Source organism: Bufo gargarizans, chromosome 6 (genome assembly GCF_014858855.1).
Source record: "Bufo gargarizans isolate SCDJY-AF-19 chromosome 6, ASM1485885v1, whole genome shotgun sequence".
Lineage (NCBI taxonomy): Eukaryota > Metazoa > Chordata > Amphibia > Anura > Bufonidae > Bufo > Bufo gargarizans.
Genome location: NC_058085.1, coordinates 255,811,883 through 255,833,541, shown reverse-complemented (window position 1 = coordinate 255,833,541; position 21,659 = coordinate 255,811,883). Strand labels below are relative to the sequence as shown.

General features: G+C 43.7%; 1 protein-coding gene and 1 long non-coding RNA gene across 2 annotated transcripts in view; one reads left to right on the top strand and one right to left on the bottom strand.

The window, feature by feature from the left end:
- Positions 1–730: 730 nt before the first annotated feature.
- Positions 731–4,473, bottom strand: LOC122941168. The gene is made up of 2 exons (XR_006390421.1): positions 4,297–4,473; positions 731–2,245 (listed from the first exon to the last, which is right to left on the bottom strand). It is a non-coding gene; the product is annotated as an uncharacterized LOC122941168 (long non-coding RNA).
- Positions 4,474–7,568: 3,095 nt separating this feature from the next.
- The window catches only part of LOC122941081 (oocyte zinc finger protein XlCOF28-like), a 45,035-nt gene continuing 30,944 nt past the window's right edge, over positions 7,569–21,659 (top strand). The window contains exons 1-7 of the mRNA XM_044298073.1: positions 7,569–7,700; positions 8,914–9,293; positions 9,519–9,627; positions 10,565–10,729; positions 12,128–12,261; positions 13,960–14,080; positions 16,217–16,366. Of these exons, the coding sequence (XP_044154008.1) occupies positions 8,919–9,293; positions 9,519–9,627; positions 10,565–10,729; positions 12,128–12,261; positions 13,960–14,080; positions 16,217–16,366 (1,054 nt within the window). The 5' untranslated portion in view covers positions 7,569–7,700; positions 8,914–8,918. The remainder of the gene's footprint in view (positions 7,701–8,913; positions 9,294–9,518; positions 9,628–10,564; positions 10,730–12,127; positions 12,262–13,959; positions 14,081–16,216; positions 16,367–21,659) is intronic.

Below are 21,659 nucleotides of genomic sequence, written 5' to 3'. Positions count from 1 at the left end.
TGCATCTTTGGGCTCGTCGAATTATGTTGGCTGACAGTCTGGAGAACATGGTGGCCATAACCCCTTGCTCACAGTTCGCTCCTACGTAAACAGCTCATGAACGTATTCCAGTAATTCCCGTGAGGTGCGGTATGTTGCCCGGTCTTGTTGGAAAAAGCAGGACATTTCTTCTTCTGCAGCATCTCTGTTGAAGAGCTGCAAGCAGTATCCGCCAACATAATCCAACATACCCAAAGATACACAGAAGTGAACGGGGATCACTTTCAGCATCTTTGGTGACTTGTGGGTAATAAAAAATAAATAAATGCTTGTTCATCTTGTCATACTATCACTGGAGGAGGGCTATTTTTTCATAGTAGGAACACATTTATACTGCTGCTTTCTTGAAAAACTGTTATGAGCATACTTACCAACGTTTCAGTTGGTAAAATCAAAACATCTAAGCCCCGCCACTGGGAACACCCAGAAATGCCCTCTTTTGGGAGGGGTACGTTAATCCCATCCATTTTCGGTTTGGGACAGCCTGAATTTGCTAGTACTGTGTGTGAAAATCAGGTACAGTCTGAAAGTGAATACAAAAACAAAACCAAAAATGACCCACATGCCAGAACTAAAGTTAGTGCATACAATACATATTGCGGCAAGAATAAGGGGGCCAACTATGAAAAGGTAAGAGTGCCAGCTCCTAAACCCAAACACAAAACCTACAAAAATTGGAGCTCACAAAGTATCAGTACAAACATTTTATTGAAATCACAATACTACATATATAAACGACGTTGTCATTTTAAAAAGAAGGTAGCAGAAAAGAACACCATCCTAGTGGAACACAGGCTACATATTCATATCATAGTGTAAAAACTTGTTGTTAAACATATATTCAGTGGGGATAAGTCTCATATATTACATCATTATGCAAAAAAAAAAAACGGAACCTGCAAAATATTCACAGCAGTATGAGGCCAGAAGACAGATGGATATCGTTTTGTGGCAACTGGCACACCGTCCCACAACCATTCCCCCACCCCTATCCAACTTTGCAGCCTCCACAGGCTCAGCATTCCCAGGCCAGACATAATCTCCCAGCACTGGCGGAGCGACACAACTAATTGTCGCTCCACCAGCGTTGGGAGAGTGTGAGAAAGCTAGGTGTATAATAGGCCAGACATAATCTCCCAGCACTGGCGGAGCGACACAACTATTCGCTCCTCTAGCGTGGGCAGATTTAACCTCAGTCTCCATAACAGGCCTGATTAAATCTACCAGCGCCAGTGGAGCGACACAAGTATGTGTCGCTCCTCTAGCGTGGGCACATCAATATATTAAAATAAAATCTCAATTACGTAAAAACAATATTTATTGAACACAAAATGCAATTAAAATCAAATACAACTAACTGTAACCATCAGCAAACGGGCCAACAAACAGAAATTAACGGTTATTTGAAAATGATTAAAAAATTTTTTATACAAATGGGTCCTGCCAGTCCACCCTTCCTGCTTCAGAGCAGAAATAATCTGCAAAAGAGTCTCTCATCCGTGCAACCGCTACAGTTGACCGATGTCGACAACTATGAATGCTTGCGATCTCGCTGTCCCACGGTACCTGTTCCAAATTGAGAGGTTCTTTTTTAAGCAGGTAGTTGTGTAACACCACAGCAGACTTTACAACCTCGGTAGTTGTATGTGCGTTTTTTTAAATCTAATCCGCGGCTGGAATACGGTTTAATTAGATTTCCACACATTTGGAAGGCCTCATCACCAACCAATACAAACGGCATGGGTGTGCCATCAGTACCTGGAAGTGGTTGAGGGAGAGGAAAATCGAATTGTCCGTTATATAGACTACGGCCCATATTTGAATTTTTAAAAACCATGGAATCGTTGCTGCGTCCATAGGCCCCTACGTTGACGGCAACAAAACGATATTGAGCATCTGCAATGGCCATTAGGATTATCGAAAAATATTTCTTGTAATTGAAAAACTCTGATCCAGTTCCTTGGGGCTTGTTAATATGAATATGTTTCCTGTCTACCGCACCTATGCAGTTGGGAAACTGACAAACGTCAAAAAAAAAAAAATCATGATATTTCTGTCCAATGCTGTCTAGTTGGATGTGGGATAAATTCATCATGCAGTTGTTCCCAGATAAACACTTGTCTCCTTGACAATTATTGAGACAGTTGATATCCCAAGGCGAAATTGAAAATGGAGTGAGCTGAAACTTTCTCCACTTGCCAAAAACCTAAAAAAAAAATTTAAAAAGGGTATTAAATTTTTTTCAAAATAACATAATATACAAGGTATATCAATCTGACGCAATTGTATGGCACCGCTACATATATTAGTTTGGTCAAGATTTTTTCTGTGGCCAATATAATTTTTAGTAAAATTCAATGATAAATGTTTGTTCTCCATGGTGAACAATATTCATCACAGTTCATTCTACATCTTCGTCTAATGACGAGTATATTGATTAAAATTTTTCCAAAACAAGATGTACAATTAAAAATAATAATGAGCATCAATTGGGGCCAAAATTAGGCACTTTGTACAGTGATCCCAGAAAAACTAAGCAAATTTTGCTTAAAAAAATTAGGGCTTCACACTACCAAACAGCATCTTGTAAAAATTTAGACCAAATATTGGTACTATATGTAATAAGTATGTACTTCCCTTATGGTCAACAATAGGCGTTCTGCTGGGGAAACACAGCGATGGAAAGTGGTGTCTTGTCTTTGAATGTGAGGTGACACACGTTGTAAAAGATCATAAAAACTTTCTACCATCATCCTTAAGTAGTTTTAGAGCCTGAAATCCAAAACAAATATGGTCCGGCATCTTCTTTGCAATCTGCTGCAGGGACTTCTGAGTGGTAAGTGACCTTCGGTTTTCTTTTATAGCCAGTTCTAATATTTGCTTTAACATATTGCATCTTTTATCTCTAAATTTGAATGCCGATCCGTCTTTTCGTTTAAAAACGGAATAGACGGATCCACTTTTACGACGGATCCGGCGGACGGATCCGTCTAAAATTGTCGACGGAATGAAACTGAACGACGGATCCGGGTTTTATGGTCCTCGATGGAACGACGGATCCGTTGCGTTAAAAGTGTGCGGCGGTGTGCGTTTTTTTCGGATCCGGTGTGCAATTCCGGCGGCGGAACTGTTTGCCAAATCAGTCTGCCGCAATTGTGAAAGTAGCCTAATGGGGGGATCTGTGGATGACGCACTGTTATGGGGGGATCTGTGGATGACGCACTGTTATGGGGGGGGGGGGGATCTGTGGATGACGCACTGTTATGGGGGGGGGATCTGTGGATGACGCAGTTATGGGGGGGGGGATCTGTGGATGACGCACTGTTATGGGGGGGGGATCTGTGGATGACGCACTGTTATGGGGGGGATCTGTGGATGACGCACTGTTATGGGGGATCTGTGGATGACGCACTGTTATGGGGGGAATCTGTGCATGACACTGAGGGGGAATCTGTGCATGACACTGAGGGGGAATCTGTGCATGACACTGAGGGGGAATCTGTGCATGACACTGAGGGGGGCTCTGTGGATGACACTTATGTCATCCACAGATCCCCATAAGTGTCATCTACAGTCCCCCCATCAGATGCATCAGTGTGGAGGGAGGAGGCGGGGACACTCATGGCGGGGCCCGGTGCAGTGACTCTACTCTAATACACTGGGCCCCGCAACTGTTAAACATTACAAGTGAGATAAGCAGGCAGGCGGCGCATGAGGAGGGAGCTGGGGCAGGCGGCGCATGAGGAGGGAGCTGCGGCAGGCGGCGCATGACCGAGGGAGATGCCGGTCTGCGCCGTCTTAATGCTATACTTACGGTACTACAGTAAGTACCATACAGAGCATATACAATTAGATATAGATCAGATTGAATGTTTAACAGTTGCGGGGCCCAGTGTATTAGAGTGTGCAGCATAGCGGCCAGCGAAGTATTCGCTTTATAAGACGTACGGCCATTTTCCCCCCACTTTTTTTTGGGGGGGGGGGGGGAAGTGCGTCTTATAAAATGAAAAATACGGTATATTTTCATCCGCACAATGCTCCGTTTTGTGTAGGATGCCTTTGTGGTGCATGTGGACCGCGCCGGCATCCTCCATTGTACGCATTTTTTGCTGGGGATGGTCGTTTGCTGCAGTCCACATGCGGTGGGACTGCTCCCCCAATGAGAAACACGCTACAGTGTTTGGGTTTGAGCAGTTCCCCCATATTTGGCACTATATTTCTGCGATTTGGTTTTATATGTATCGAATGTGCCTTTACCTGGCATTTAAACATTCTTTTGCACCTGGTGGTCTCCATTACACGGTCTCATATGGGTGTGGCTTACAGTCTGGCTTTATTCACATTGCATTAGTTGACCTGCTAGGCGGTTGTGTGGAAGCTTGGCTGTGAGCTGGAGGTCATCACCTTCAGACCTTGTTCACACCATAGGTAGCGTAGTGGTAGGACCCTTGCCATGCTGAGAGACCGTGACGTGGTGCATGATGGGCTCCGATATCTTCCTGACAGGAATATATTGGCAAAAGTCTCAGCTTTTAATATCTGCTTGTATGACCAGCTAGTATAGTCAGTGGCATATCCGTTTGGTGCATTTTTTTTCTGTGATTTATAGGTTTTAGAGGAGAACAATAAGAAAAAAAATATTTCCATTACACCTCAGGTCAGACCAGCAATCAGACCTCAGCTTACAGCCCCAATGTCAATCAGACCTCAGATCAGCCCCTAACCTTCAGCCATCAGCCCCCAACCTTCAGCCATCTATCAGCCCCCATATATTCAGCCATCAGCCCCAGCGCAAATGAAATAAAATAAAATAAACTCCCTTACCTCTCCTGCTCCTAGATTCCGCCACCACTCCTCACCATCGCAATCCTCTTTATCCTACTGTCGGCTGTGTATCGTGGCGCACAGCGTGGGGTCACAGAGCACTCTCACGCTGTGCGCAGCCCTGCACAGCCAATAGCTGAGCCGAGGACCAGGAAGCGGTGAGTACAGAGCCTTCACTGCTTCCCGGTCCTCCGCCCCGGTACTAATGAAGCGCTTCCATAATGGAAGCGCTTCATTAGTATTCGCCCCATAAGACGCAGGGGCATTTCCCCCCCACTTTGGGGGGGGGGGGAAAGTGCGTCTTATTGGGCCTCATTTATCATCATGTTATGGACATACATGGCTCAAATTGTTGCAGACAATTAAAGAGGACCTTTCACCGATTATGACACTGTGAACTAAGTATACAGACATGGAGAGCGGCGCCCGGGGATCTCACTGCACTTACTATTATCCTCGGGCACCGCTCTGTTCTCCTGCTATGCTCTCCGGTATCTCCGGCCACTAAGTTATAGTAGGCAGAGATTTCAGTCACTAAGTTATGGTAGGCGGAGTCTGCACTTGTTCTGCTCTAGCGCTGGCCAATCGCAGCGCAGAGCTCATAGCCTGGGAGGTTATTTTCTCCCAGGCTGTGAGCTCTGCAATGCGATTGGCCAGCGCTACAGAAGAACAAGGGCAGACTCCGCCTACCATAACCGAAGATACCGGAGGGCATAGCAGGAGAACGGAGCGGCGCCCAGGGATAATAGTAAGTGCAGTGAGATCCCCGGGCGCCACTCTCCATGTCTGTATACTTAGTTCACAGTGTCATAATCGGTGAAAGGTCCTCTTTAAGCCAGCTTATGTGGGGCAGTTTTGTGTAAAAAGTCACATTTATGGCATAAACATGCAACTTTTTGTCAAAAAGTCACATTTATGAAAAGAAAAACCAACTCGTTGTGGGAACAAGTGATAGGTAAGTAATAAAACAGGATGATAGAAATTAGCTAAACAGCAGGGTTTTTGTCAGTAAATTGTCATGAACTTGACATGAGGTACAACTTGTGACGAGAAAACAGAATGGCTAGGATAAGAAAAAGCTTTCCAAAGTTATTATCACAAAAAGTGACATGTCAGATTGGCAAAAGTCGACCTGGGATTTAAAGGAGTTCAACAGTTTGTTTAAACTGATGATCTATCCTCTGGATAGATCGTCAGCTTCTGATCGGCGGCGGTCCGACACCAGGGACCCCCGCCGATCAGCTGTTTGAGAAGGCAGTAGCGCCGCAGCCTTCTCACTGTTTACCGCCTGCCCACTGATGTCACGACTAGTATCAACTGGCCTGGGCGGGGCTAAGCTCTGTTCATTTGAATGGAGCTTAGCCCCACCCAGTGATACTAATTGTGACGTCACTGGGCCTGCGATAAACAGTGAGAAAGCGTCGCTGCCTTCTCAAACAGCTGATCGGCGGGGGTCCCTGGTGTCGGACCCCTGCCGATCAGATGCTGATGATCTATCCAGAGGATAGATCATCAGTTTAAAAAAACTGCAGAACCCCTTTAAGGTGAAAAGTGGCTAGGTAATGAAGGGGTTAACAGTATAGATATGTAAACTAAAGCCACTTTGTAAATTTGTGACAATGAAGAAAAATATCACTACAAGGAGGAGGACAATGCTGGCATTAGACCAATAGGGGAGGGGAGCGGGGGCTGCTGTTCAGTGACTACACGTCGGGCACTCCGCAGGTTCACCGACCACTTCTCCACGTAACCACGCTGCGGGCTGATACGCTGGGGAGGAAAATAAAACAGCAAAAAAAGTTACACACTCATTAGCAACCTATGAACATAGCTTTACATCTAGTGTTGAGCGAACTTGTGTTTTAAGTTCGGCGTCTAAAGTTCGGGTTATCGAAGAATTGCGTTATGGATTCTAAATTCCGTTATGGTCCGTGGTAGCGGCATCCATAACGCGATTCTTGGATAACCCGAACTTTAGACGGAACACAAGTTCGCTCAACATTATTTATATCCCATTCTGCAAAACATACAGTCCCATGTAAATAACATCCCTCCCTCCCTTCAGCCCCCCTCCCCATGTAAATAACATCCCTCCCTCCCTTCAGCCCCCCTAACATACAGTCCCATGTAAATAACATCCCTCCCTCCCTTCAGCCCCCCTAACATACAGTCCCATGTAAACATCATCCCCCTCCTTTCAGCCCCTTCAACATACAGTCCCATGTAAATTACATCACTCTCTCCCTTCAGCCCCCCTAACATACAGTCCCATGTAAATTACATCACTCTCTCCCTTCAGCCCCCTAACATACAGTCCCATGTAAACATTATCCCCCTCCTTTCAGTCTCTCCAACATACAGTCCCATGTAAATTACATCACTCTCTCCCTTCAGCCCCCTCCAAAAAAACAACAGTCCAACTGAAACAAAATAATTCAAGACAGAACACTTACCTAAAGGGTATGTTTCCGCAGCACATACAGTCCCATATAAATAGCATCACTAGTCCCATGTAAATTACATCACTCCCTTTCCAAGAAAAAAACAGTCCCATTGAAAAAAAAATCTAAGACAGAACAAAACCTAAATAATGTTTCCGCAATCCGCACCACTCGTCTCAGACTCACATAGCCTCGTCACATGACCTAAACCTCTCAGAAGCCCATACATTCTAGGCATAGGCTGACGTTTCCTGGAGGCTCCGCCTCTTCCTATCAGGAATAACTCCTCTCCAGTCAGGACCACTGCCCTGTTTACATGTGAGGAACGTGTGACCCTCGGACACCTGCCAGTCACCGGCCGAAGCCGAGAGGAGTCCGGGGCTGGCGGATGTGAAGGTCTGTCTGCATGTGAGGTGTATGGGATAGACGTCTGTGTAAATGCATGGGACATTGGGACCCCCCTATACGCTGGGGTGTGAGGGACAGATCCTGAGTCATTCTTGTGTGGGGATTGGGTACATGTCTGCAATGTTTGGGAAGGAGCACTACATAGGTGATATGGGTGGTCAGCATAGCACTATCTGTTACTGATAAGGTGGTATGTGGGTGTACAGGGAGAAGGTGCAGGTGGGGTAGGTGGGTGTGCGGGGAAGTGGGACATGCGGGAGGTGTGGGAAGGCGGGGCATGTGGGGTATATAAGTGTGCGGGGATGCGAGACATGCGGGGTATGCAGGTGTTTGGGGAGGCAGGACATGCGGGGTATGCAGGTGTTTGGGGAGGCAGGACATGCGGGGTATGCAGGTGTTGGGGAGGCAGGTGTGGGGAGGTGGGACATGGGGTATGTGGGTGTGTGGGGAGGTGGGACATGCGGGGTATGTGGGTGTGCGGGGAGGCGGGACATGCGGGGTATGTGGGTGTGCGGGACATGCGGGGTATGTGGGTGTGCGGGACATGCGGGGTATGTGGGTGTGCGGGGAGGCGGGACATGCGGGGTATGTGGGTGTGCGGGACATGCGGGGTATGTGGGTGTGCGGGGAGGCGGGACATGGCGGGTATGTGGGCGTGCGTGGAGGCGGGACATGGCGGGTATGTGGGCGTGCGGGGAGGCAGGACATGGCGGGTATGTGGGCGTGCGGGGAGGCAGGACATGGCGGGTATGTGGGCGTGCGGGGAGGCAGGACATGGCGGGTATGTGGGTGTGCGGGGAGGCAGGACATGGCGGGTATGTGGGCGTGCGGGGAGGCAGGACATGGCGGGTATGTGGACGTGCGGGGCAGGGAGGTAGGACAAGTGGAGTATATAAGTTTACTGGAAAGTGGAACGTGTTGTGAGGGGGGACATGCTGTATCGTGGGGGATGCACTGTGAGTAGATGTGTTGGGAGGTAAGACTCCGGAAGCAAAACGTCTGCCATATATGGAGAGGTGAATGATTGCAGGGTACATAGCCATAGGACGGATGGGGTAAATGGTTGTGCAGGGAGAATGGACACCTGCAGTAACAGATGGCAGGTGAATATCGCTGTCTGGCTTCTCCTTTGGTACCTTTTCCTGGCATCCTTGGTGGCATTTTGTCTAATGTTTTGCTCAGAGACTTGTATTTTCTACAGACAGGATGGAGGTTCACCGGCAGGAGATCTATAGCAAGGGACCGGAAGATGCAGTTATTATGCAGACCAATGCGACTCCAGATGAGGCAGACCTGGCATTCAGGGTTTACAAGATGCTGGATGGGAATGAGGCCTTCAGTAACGTGTCTGAATTCCACGTGATGCCCATACAAGGAGAAGACGGCACAATCGTCAGCGTACAAGTCTCTGGCATCCAGCGAGGAGATGACAGCGAGAGCGGCACCCTGCACACACAGGTGTTTGACATACATGAATTAGGGGACACCTTGCACCTACCGGGTGAACCTTCACAGCAGGAGAGAGAGGAGCCCTGTATGGATGCTCCTGATGACCAGCCTGTGAGCCCTGCACAATGCCAGGTAGGTGGAGTCCAGAGGTAGATTATACAGGAAGTTGCTGCGCCAAATTCACTTTTTTCTTGTGCTGTTTTGGTGTCACTTGGAGCCTTGCGAACAGTGGGAGCCCCTTCCCTGTGGAGAGATCCTGTACTTGTGTAGTCACTCGCCATTGGGATGAATTGGAGTTACAAAAAACGTCTCAAATGTGGATGACCTAATGTAACTGTGTTTTTCAATCTCTTGCAGGACGTGTCCCAGGAGACTGATACCCCAGAGACAGCAAGAGCAGAACCCGAAGAAAGAGCAGAGCCAGAACAGTCCACTGCAGAACCGCCTGTAGCCACAGAGAACACTGGTACTGGTTTATTGTATACTCGGAATTGGCTCTTGTAGGTTTTTGTTGCTTTTATGTATTTGTCTAAGGGATCATGCACACGACCGTATGTATTTTGTAATCCGCAAAAAATACGGATGACATCCATGTGCATTCCGTATTTTGCGGAACGGAACAGCTGGTCCTTTATAGAAAAGTACTATCCTTGTCCGTAATGCGGACATTAATAGGACATGTTGAAGTGAATGGCTCCGCTAACGGTCCGCAAAAAAAAAACGGAACGGACACGTAAAGAAGATACGTTTGTGTGCATGAGCCCTAAGTCACGATTGATGGTATCCTCATGCCTGCTCTCCATTCAAGACTAGAACAAGTGACGTTAATAGGGTTTCCCTAAAATTACCTTTATCCCATCTCATTGGTGAGGGCATTAACACTAAAACCCAATGATCCTAAGAGCAGGTATTACCTGTCCCATAATACTGGTGGAGGCATAGCCGTGGCTGTATATATGGGCTGTTCGTATTGAAGTGAATAGTAGCAGCACTGCCGTAACCAGCTCCGTCCAGTACACTTTGGTTGGGGTCCCAGGTGTCGGACCCCTGCCAATCCGATATTAGGCCATCAACGCCAAAATGGGCTTCATTCTCAAAGGGGTATTCCCAATTCAAGATATGCCTCATAGATCTGGATCCAGAGAGGGTTTACTGAAACGGCAGACGGCACTGTTGTTTCCGTAACTCCCATAGAAATGAATGAGAGTTATATCACCTGCATAGTATGAGCTTTGCTGTTTTCATAGTCCCGTCCACCTCTCCTTTTGCAGTGGCAGCAGGTGGGGGGCAGGGTACCAGAGGTGGTGCCCATATCTATCAGACATATATGGCATATCCTTTGAGAAATACCCCTTTAAGGGGTTAAATGTGCCCCACTTCTTATGGTCTACCGTGTGTTCCAGTGACGAAGACGCTGTACAGCTGTGGTCAGTGTAAGTTCAGCTCCTGTAACCTGGCCGCGCTGAGGCGACACATGCGGAGACATTCGGACAAACACAAATGCAAGTTTTGTGAGAAAACGTTCGCTTCTGCGACAGAACTGCGGCTTCATGTCAATTTCCACCTGGGTAAGTAAAGCAGAGTTGACTGCTTCTTTCTGTTTAGTGATTGGATAAAAAAAATCGTAAGCTAGATTAAACTTTTATTTTTTATTATTTATTTATTTTTTTACAACTTTTTTTCACACTTTTGGCGCCTTTTTTCTTTGGTATAGAAAAGGTTATGGGGAAAAAGGCTTTGAGAGAAAAAAAAGTACTGCAACTGAACAAAAACCCCCAAAAACTGTAGTATGTTTCATCATTTGTATTTACTTACAAATCTAACTTCTAACTAGTGGAGATTTTTTTTTTCGTGGCAAAAAAAAAAAAAGACTAAGAAAACACTTTTTCCATCTCCTAAACCCCCACTCAGAAGCTGAGCGGGCATTATAGCCAGGAGGGGGTGCAGGCTATTGGTGCTGACTGGAAGCAACTCTCACAGACTTTTAACCCCTCAGAAGCCATAGTCAATGGAGACCATGGCATCTGGGAGGTCATTTATGTCACGCATACGTGACCATGTCCAGGTCAGAAGAAAACGAGCAGGGGACTGGAAGATTGACCAGCAGGAGCCAGCGTGTAGGGCTGGCGCGTTGGGGAGGAAGTAAGTATAAATCTTTCAATAGGTGATACAAGCAACAGAGCATATGTAAAAGGTGCCTAATACCAGTAAACTCCTTCAAGGAAAACCTTTAAGGTAACAGAGCTGTAAGTAAGCGATGCGGCTCCTTCAGGATTGGTGGCGATCTTTGAGGTTGGACCCACAACAATGAATAAATGATTATACCCTAATAATAGGTTACCACTTTATCAGATTGGAATACCCCTTCGCCACCTGTTTTAATTTCCTTAAAGGGGTTGTCTCACTTCAGCATTTATCATGTAGAGAAAGTCAATACAAGGTACTTACTAATGTGTTATCCATATTACTTCCTTTGCTGGCTGGATTCATTCTTCTATCACATTATACACTGCTTGTTTCCATGGTTACGACCACCCTGCAATCCATCAGTTGTGGCCGTGCTTGCACAATATGGGCCGAGACCAAAAGCGCCGGCCGAGACCATGAGAGTGAGCATAAACCAGCACTTTTTCCTATAGTGTGCAAGCATGGCCACCGCTGCTGGATTGCAGGATGGTCGTAACCATGGAAACGAGAAGTGTATAATGTGATGGAAAAATGAACCAAGCCAGCAAAGGAGGCAAAATGGACAATCACAATACATTAGTAAATGGCTTGTAATAACTTTGTCTACATGACAAATGCCACTTGCTAAAGGGAGACAACCCCTTTAATTTTTTTGTATAAGTTGAAAATGAACTTTTTTTTACCTTGTTCATCCTTGGTATTTATTATTACTGTATGTTAGGATTCTTTCAGCAGGCCCAGTGTAACGTTGCTCTTTAAAATACAAAATTGTATTTCAGGGATCAAACCTCATAAGTGCAGTGAGTGTGACATGGCGTATGGGACGGCTGCAGATCTTCTGAGACACACCAGATCTGTGCATAGTCTTGAGAAGCCTTACCAGTGCTGCTACTGTGATTATGCCAGTGCAGAGGTATGTGCAGTATGACTGTGTGCCCATTTTATTTAGTTATTGTCAGTATATGCAGCAGCTTATGCAGTTTGTAATTACACATGTTGATTCCAATGAGCCTATATACGTTTTTCACATACTCATAATTTCAAAGGGAGCAAATAAGAAATCAGAATTGACAAACGTTCCAGCCCTTCAGTTTTCTGTCTCCGTTAGGATATGGCCGCACTTAGCAGAAGAATTTCTGCAGTGGATTTTGCTTTACTTCTTCACCCAATCCATTACTGAGGTTGAAATCTGCACATAAAATATACAGCATAAATTGACATTGGAGATTTAAAGTTCAGCACACAGGTCAATTTATGCTGCAGATTTTTTCACAGATAGATGAGTTATTTAAATATCTACTGCTTTGTTGCTACAGTAAAATGCTGCGGGTTTGCCACTCACAAATCTGTAGCATGTGAACAAACCCTAAAGGGAGCCATTTCCTCTCAAGCACCAAAGACTAAGGCCCCTTTCACACAGGCGAATATTCCGCGCGGATGCGATGCGTGAGTTGAACGCATTGCACCCGCACTGAATCCCGACCCATTCATTTCTATGGGGCTGTTCACATGAGCGGTGATTTTTCACACATCACTTATGCGTTGCGTGAAAATCGCAGCATGCTCTATTTTGTGCGTTTTTCACGTAACGCAGGCCCCATAGAAATGAATGGGGTGCATGAAAATCGCAAGCAAGTGCGGATGCAGTGCGATATTTCACGCACAGTTGCTAGGAGATAATCGGGATGGAGACGCGATCATTATTATTTTCCCTTTATAACATGGTTATAAGGGAAAATAATAGCATTCTGAATATAGAATGCATAGTAAAATAGCGCTGGAGGAGTTACATTTTTTATTTTTTTTTACTCGCCTTGGTCCACTTGATCGCGCTGCCCGGCATCTCGTCCATCTCCTTTGCTGAACAGGACCTGTGGTGAGCATTCATTTCAGGAACAGGACCTGGGGTGACGTCACTCCGGTCATCACATGTTCCATCACATGATCTTTTACCATGGTAATAGATTATGTGATGGATCATATGATGACCGGAGTGACGTCACCCCAGGTCCTGTTCCTGAAATGAATGCTCACCACAGGTCCTGTTCAGCAAAGGAGACGGACGAGATGCCGGGCAGCACAATCAAGTGGACTAAGGTGAGTTAAATTATTTTTATTTATTTTTTTAACCTCTCCAGCGCTATTTTACTATGCATTCTATATTCAGAATGCTATTATTTTCCCTTATAACCATGTTATAAGGGAAAATAATGCAATCTACAGAACACCGATCCCAGACCCGAACTTCTGAGAAGAAGTTCGGGTTTGGGTACCAAACATGCACGATTTTTCTCACGCGAGTGTAAAACGCACTACAATGTTTTGCACTTGTACGGAAAAATCGCGGGTGTTCCCGCAACGCACCCGCACATCTGAAAGCGTCCTAACAGTTATGGAGCCAGTTGTAACCTTTTGACTTTTATTTGAAGTGTGGGGGTAAACTGGGGAACCCGGAGGAAGCTTCTGCCATGGAGAGCATGCAGACTGTGCATTTGTTGGCTAGATTATACATTATGTCAAGATGTTGTCCTGTAGGCGAATATTTCTGCACTCTAGAAAGGTTCCAGGTTCTCTCTCTTATTAATGAAAGTTGATGCTGATGTCTTTTCAGGTGAGTAGGATGAAAATTCACATTCGTTCACACACCGGGGAGCGCCCGTTCACCTGCACCGAGTGTTCTTTTGCCTCAACTGATGCCTTCAAACTGAGGAGACATATAAGGACGCACACAGGTCAGCTATCAATATCAAATTTGAATATAATACTGCAGCAAACCTATCTTCAGAGTACAACATAGGCACTGCTGCCGCACACACAAGCTGCTTGTATTGTGTGTAATAACACTTGCTTTGTAAAGTTTTGTAGAAAGCCTCAGGTGAAGACAGCGGTGACTCTCATCTCACCAACTAGATGCATTCTGATTCTTTATTGATTCATTGTTGTTCCAACGTGCAGAAAAGGAGGTAGGGTACATAGCAGACTGCCTATGGCCTCGTGTCCTCCTGGGGGATGCATGCTCCCATAAATCTCCCACAATACATCAGTGGCAACAATATAACACAATTATAATATGATCATATAGAGATGTAAAATGGATACAAAAAGACAAATAACATAACAATATACTATTATAATAAACGTAGAGGTTTTCAGGAATTGGGACAGATCATTGTGGTTATTCAGACCAACCAGGCTAAGTGGTCCGTTTTTATGATCCAATTTAATTCACGCCTTAATACGTTTTTGTGTCTGTCTTTACCATTGGATGGTGAGAAGACACGTTATAAGCCTGCAACCCCTGCCAATCTGATATTGATAACCTATCCTGAGGATAGGTCATCAATATTAAATCCTGGAAAACCCCTTTTAAATAGATGTATATTAGAAAATTGTTCAACATCCTATTCTTCTATACATAAATAACTGTAATCATTAAAACCAGAATACTGCTTTTAAGCACATAGTCTAAATAGTGTAGACTCTATCTTGTTTTGGGTTCAAAGCCACATTTAACCCATTAAGGACCCATGATGTAGCTGTACGTCATGGGTCCGATCCCTAAACATGGCGTGTGCAGCGGGCGCCTTAGCTGCGGGGTTTCTGCTATTTTAAATAGCAGAGACCCGCGGCATATGTATGCGATCAGCCATAAGGCTGATCGCATACATCTTACCTTTCAGATGCTGTGGTCAAATGTGACCACGGCATCTGCGCAGACCGGAACCAGAAGTCGCACGCTTCCGGTCCGGTAACAGCATTCCCCGGCTGACATCGGGGGACGCTGTTACCTTGAGCTAATTGACTGAAGCCTCAAGCAGGCTTCAGAGACAATTAGATGTATATATCAATACAGGCCTTCTATTTAGCCATCACTGAATACTATGGGCAATCAAATGATTGCTAGTTATTGTCACCCAAGGTGACTTAAAAAAAAAAAAAGTTAAAAAAAGCAACTAAAAGTTCAAATCACCCCCCTTTTCTTAAAATAAACATAATGGGCATCGCAGCGTGCGAAAATGCCCATACTATTAAAATATAACAATAGTAATGGTATACGGCAAAACCGGCCAATTTGCCATTTTTTTTGTCACTTCAACTACCCAATCTTTTTTTTTATAAAAAGTGATCAAAAAGTCACACACTTAAAATCAATGAAAAGAACGGATTGTCCCTTAAAAATGAGCCCTCACACAGCCCCGTACACATAGCTACAAAAAAGTTATAGGGGTCAGAATATGGTTATGAAAAATTTATACAAGTGACCTGGAGAATGAAGATAACAGGTCAATTTTACCGCATAGTGTACAGTGTAAAAAAATAAATAAAAATTTATTAGAATTGCGTTTTTTTTTTCCCAATTCTACCCCATTTGGAATTTTTTTCCTGCTCCGTACTACATGGTATGAAACTGTAAATGGTGCCATTAGAAAGTACAACTTGACCCGCAAAAAAATAAGTCCTCATAGGGCTATGTGAATGGAAAAATAAAAAAGTTAGGACTATGGGAAGGCGGGGAGTGAAAAACGAAAACGCAAAAATGGAAAATCCCAGGGTCCTTAAGGGGTTAATTTGCATAAAAATGTCAGTCGCACAAAGGAACAATTTTTCTGCATGGGGATTTTATTAAGTGAATGAAGAAAATCCGGTCAGGAAAAATAAAATAAATTAACATTTTAAAATCCGTACCGCAGGTCAAAATCCGCATTGAGAATTTCAAATTATCATAGAATACAATGTACATGACCTACGGTGCGGATTTTCCAAACGCAAATCCACACGAATCCTGAGCATTTAGCCTAAGTTGCCGACTTCAATTTTAATTTTTCGTACCTGATATAAACGTGTTGATTTTTTTTATTATTGTACAGGTGAGAAACCGTACTCGTGTAACATCTGTCAGGCCAAGTTTACACAGAGAAACAGTATGAAGATGCACATTCTGAGGAAACATACAGAAAACTTACCCAAAGAACGCTGTCCTATCTGCAGTGCCGCCCTGTTTGGGAAACATGACATACGTAAGTACTGTCACCCGCTAATCTGACAGCAAAATGCAAGCGACACAATAAATGAAGCACAGTTCTGGATAAGCTCCGCTCCAAACTGATAACCAGGAACAATAGCACAACAGCTTATGTCCTTAACCCTTCACCACAGCTGCCGTACATGGAAAAAGCTCCCGAGGCCTGAACAGTCCCCCGCATGGCAATTCAGGGAGGTCTTGGTTGTATGGGAAAGACCTGGTCTGTCTGAAGAAATCAGGGCTTTCATAGCTGCAAATCTGCAATGAATTGCAATAGCAATCCATTGTATTGTAGAACAATCTAATGATTGCTTATTATAGTTATCTAGGGTGACTTTTAAAGCAATATATTTTAAATCCTCACCCCTTCCCCAGAATTATATAAAACTAAGCAATAAAAGAAACCATCATAGACCATTGTATTAAAATACAAAAATGGGTATCCCATACAGTGAACAACATAACAGGAAAAAATATGCCGATTCACCATTTTTTTTTCTTCGCTTCACCTTCCACTAAAAAATTAAAACACAAAAGTGTTCAAAAAGTCAAACACACTCCAAAATTGTATCAATAAAAACCACAGATCGCCCTGCAAAAAATTAGCCCTCATGCAGTTCCTTAGACATAACTACAAAAAAGTTATGGGGGAATATGACCAATAAAGAGTTTTTTTCAAGTATTAAAACACAAGAAAAACTATATAAATGTGTTATTGTTGTAATCGTGCTGACCCAGAGAATAAAAATAACAGGTTAGTTTTACCGTATAAGGAACAACATAAAAACAAAACCCATGAAACTGTGGCGGAATTTTATTTTTTATTTTTCCAGTTCCTTCCCCACTCCATTGTATGCAATATTTCCAATAATGTGATAGAAAAATGAATTCAGCCAGCAAAGGAAGAAAATATGGTTAACAACAATACATTAGTAAGTGGTTTGTAGTAACTTTCTCCACATGATAAATGCCACTTGCTGAAGTGAGACAACCCCTTTAAGGAAACATAACATTACTTATCTTTTAGCACATATGCTGGGAAACCTCCCAATGTGCACACCAAACGTATCCATAGGCTTCCATTGCCAGATAGAGGCCAAAAGAGTTTTCTTCTAGTTTCCATCTGGCTGGTATATGTCAGTATACCGGAAAAAAAAAGTATGGAATAGCATGGTATTGTACACTATTCCATCCTAAAATGTGTATGTTAAACATATACTTTTGAGTCATCCATCTCAGGCCTTAAGGTTAACCCCTTCCCGACGTGCGCCATATGTTCCTGCTGTGCCATATATGTACACTGTACTGATCGAGTGGACACAGGGCAGATGCCAGGCCTCTGCTGTAACAGCCAGCATCAGTGAAAACTCCAATGTTGGCGATTTATCCCCCTAGAAGTGGCGGTTAATGCTGACTACCACATCAAAGCAGTTTATAGAGGGGGCTCCCTCTATCACTATCGGCTCCCCACAATACAAACACTACAATCAAACCATTTACTGTTGTAAAAATAGACATTGGGTATTGCCACATCCATAATGTCCAGCTGTATAAAATAGGTAAACTCCATAAAAAATAAATAAAAAAAATAAAAAAAAACTTAGCCCAGAACTATTGCCTCCCAAAAAAACTATCAAGAGATCAAAAAGTCTTATGTACCCCAATATGGTAACATGAAAAGTCACCTCTTCCTGCAAAAAACAAGCCCTGACAGAAGACTATTCTGAGAAAAATAAAAACAATTGGTTTCCCAAAAATGGCGACACAAAAATGTTTGTTCAAAAATGCTTTAATTGTGCAAAAGTATTAAAACTATATAAAACTGGTATCTCTGTAATCTTACTGCCTAGCAGAATAAAGTTGTCATTTTTCTATCACGGTGTATGCCACAATAACATAAAACCAGAGAGAAATGGCTGAATTGCTGCCTTTTCTTTATCCTGATCAAAAACTTGTATATACCCCAAAATAGTGCCAATTGTAATGGAAGCTCCACCAGCAAAATATATGCCTTCACACAGCTCCATTGAGAGAAGAATAAAAAACATTTATTAGAAAATGGTTGTTCTGGTACCCCAGAGGCTGTTTGAAAGCAACATGGGGCCTGTAAACAAATTCGTCAAAATCTATGCTGGAAAAGTAAAAAATTGGTCTTTTACTAAATGGAGTTTTTCCAAATGGCAATTTTCACTTAGCACCCAACTCTGCACATTAAAGAAGCTGTCCGGGCTTTTACTATTGATGACCTATCAGATCGGCATGGGTCCGATACCGAATATTGATGACCTATCCTGAGGATAGGTCATCAATAGTAAAAGCCTGGACAAATCTCTTAATTTTTGCAGAATACCTTTTGGCATTTAAAATGCATACTCCACCCCTTTAAAGGGGTTGTCTCACCTTAGTAACAGTGAGATAAGACCACCCTTTTTATACCTTGAGGGGCAGGTATTCAAAAATGAAGTAACTTCTCGGGGGTTCCATTTAGTATTTCACCCGAGAGCCTGTACAGTTGTCAGCACAAGCCATATTAGCCATCAAAATGCACATGGTGTTGTGTGTTGTTTTTTTTTTTTTTTTTTTTTTACTCTTGATCACTCTCATACTTTCAGGCAAAAGAATAGGGCTATATTTAGGGTGTTTCTAAAACCAAAAAACACAGCTTAAAGGGAACCTGTCATCGGGATTTTGTGTATAGAGCTGAGGACATGGGCTGCTAGATGGCCGCTAGGACATCTGCAATATCCAGTCCCCATAGCTCTGTGTGCTTTTATTGTGTAAAAAACACGATTTGATACATATGTAGATTAACATGAGATGAGTCCTGTCCATAAGATGAGTCGGGGACAGGACTCGTCTCAGGTTGATTTGCATAAGTATCAAATAGTTTTTTTTTGTTATTTTTTTTTTTTACACAATTTAAGCACACAGAGCTATGGGGACTGAGTATTGCGGATGTGCTAGCGGCCATCTAGCAACCCATGTCCTCAGCTCTACACAAAATCCCGGTGACAGGTTCCCTTTAAGGGATCATTCACACGGTCATTGTTCGTTTGCAGTCCCCAATGCACGTGTGGCTGCCGCAACGGATCCAGACCCATTAAACTTGAATGGGTACGTGATCCGACCGCACTGCAAAAAAAAATATAGAAACATGTTCTATTTTTTTGTGGTGCGGAGACATGGAGTGAAACTGCGCGGAAGCACTCTGTTCGCAACTGACCTTCCGGATTGCTGACCCATTCAAGTGAATTGCAGGCTGTTTGCGGGCCGCAATACTGGCACGGCTGGGCAATGGAGGGCTGGACTTCTCACATTTGCACATGCTGAGCTCAACATATTCGTTACTGAAATTGCATATCTGTGTAAAAATAAAAACTTTCACTTTGCACCATCGGCAGTGCAGTGATGTTTGGAAAACACCTGTGGGGTCAAAATGCTCACCACACCCCTTGGTACATTCTGTGAGGGTTGTGGTTTCCAAAATGGGGTTTTATATAATTTTTTATACTTCACTGCAGAGCCTCTTATGACCACTTAGGTGGTATTGTCAACATTTGGGGTGCTTTTTCTCCTATTACCACTTGTGAAAATGAAGCATTTGAGGCTAAAATGACATTATTGAAATACAATGTCATTTTTCATTTCATGTCGCAATAAAAAAAATCTATCATACACCTTTTGGATTTAAGACAAACACTATACCCCTACCCTAGGTGAATTCTTTGGTGAGTTTAGTTTTCAAAGGGGAGTAACTTTTTGGGGTTTTACACTGTACTGTTACCTCAGGAGCTCTGCAAATGTAACATGGTGCCCAAGAACCATTCCAGTAAAATCTGCGCTCCAAAAACTGAATGGCGCTCCTTTTCGTCTGAACCTGGCAGTCTACCAGTACAGCAGTTTACGACTATATATGGGGTGTTGCTGTATTCAGCAGGAAATTGGTAGCAAATTATAGTGTGCTTTTTCTTCTGTTACCCCTTGTGGAAAAAAATCTGGAAAAAATTGTGAAAAACATTTTATTGGAAAAAATGTAATTTTTCGTGTTTACAGCTAGAGGTCCTTCCCTGCATAACGGAAATGGGACGGGCGCTGTTTTGCAGCCCATAGACTTTTATGACAGAATGAATAACTGCCTCTAAAGGCATTCCGTCATAGAATTGTGTTATTATCCGTGATAGGAGAATCCATAACGCAATTCTCCTTTTACCAACAAACGAAGTGCAAAACGAATTTCAAAATATGAAATTCGCTTATCTCTAGTTACAATCCTTGAGAGGTGTATTTTCCAAAACAGGGTTACTTTTTGGGGTGCAGCAGTAAGTATATTCACTGTGAGGGGCCCAGCATATGGGGGACATTTTTATAGTATTGGTAACCCCTTTAACTTTGGACTCTTTCGGACATATGCCTCTAACATGTAGCTCCAAGTATGATGTAAAAACCCATTTATAATTATGTGGACACCTTCTTTTGGATTATTATACAGTGAGGAACAGAAGTATTTGAACACCCTGCGATTTAGAAATTTCTCCCACTTAGAAATCATGGAGGGTTCTGAAATTCACATTGTAGGTGCTTTCCCACTCTGAGAGACAGATAAATAAAATTCAGGAAATCACATTGTATGATTTTTAAAGAATGTATTTGTCTTGTACTGCTGAACATAAGTATTTGAACACCTGAGAAACAGCAAGAATTCTGGCTATCAAATACTGTACCTGTTACTGTGCCTTTAAAAAGTTCACCTCTACTCCATTCATTAATCTAACTTAGTAGCACCTGTCTGAGCTCTTTAAAAATACCTATCCATCCCACAGTCAGTCAGACGCCAACTACTACCATGGGCAAGATGAAAGAGCTGTCAAAAGACACCAGAGACAAAATTGTGGACCTTCACAAGGCTGGAAAGGGCTACGGGGCAATTACCAAGCAGCTTGGTGACAATAGAACAACTGTTAGAAAATGGAAGAGGCTAAAGACGACTGTCAGTCTCCCTCGGACTGGGGCTCCATGCAAGATGTCGCCTCGTGGGGTATCACTGATGATAAGAAAGGTGAGGAATCAGCCCAGAACTAAAAGGGAGGAGCTGGTCAATGACCTGAAGAGAGCTGGGACCACAGTTTCAAAGGTCACTGTCGGTAGAACACTAAGCCGTCATGGTTTCAAATCATGCATTGCGCCGAAGGTTCCCCTGCTCAAGTCATCACATGTCCAGGCCCGTCTAAAGTTTGCCAATGACCATCTGGATGATCCAGAGGAGGCATGGGAGAAAGTCATGTGGTCAG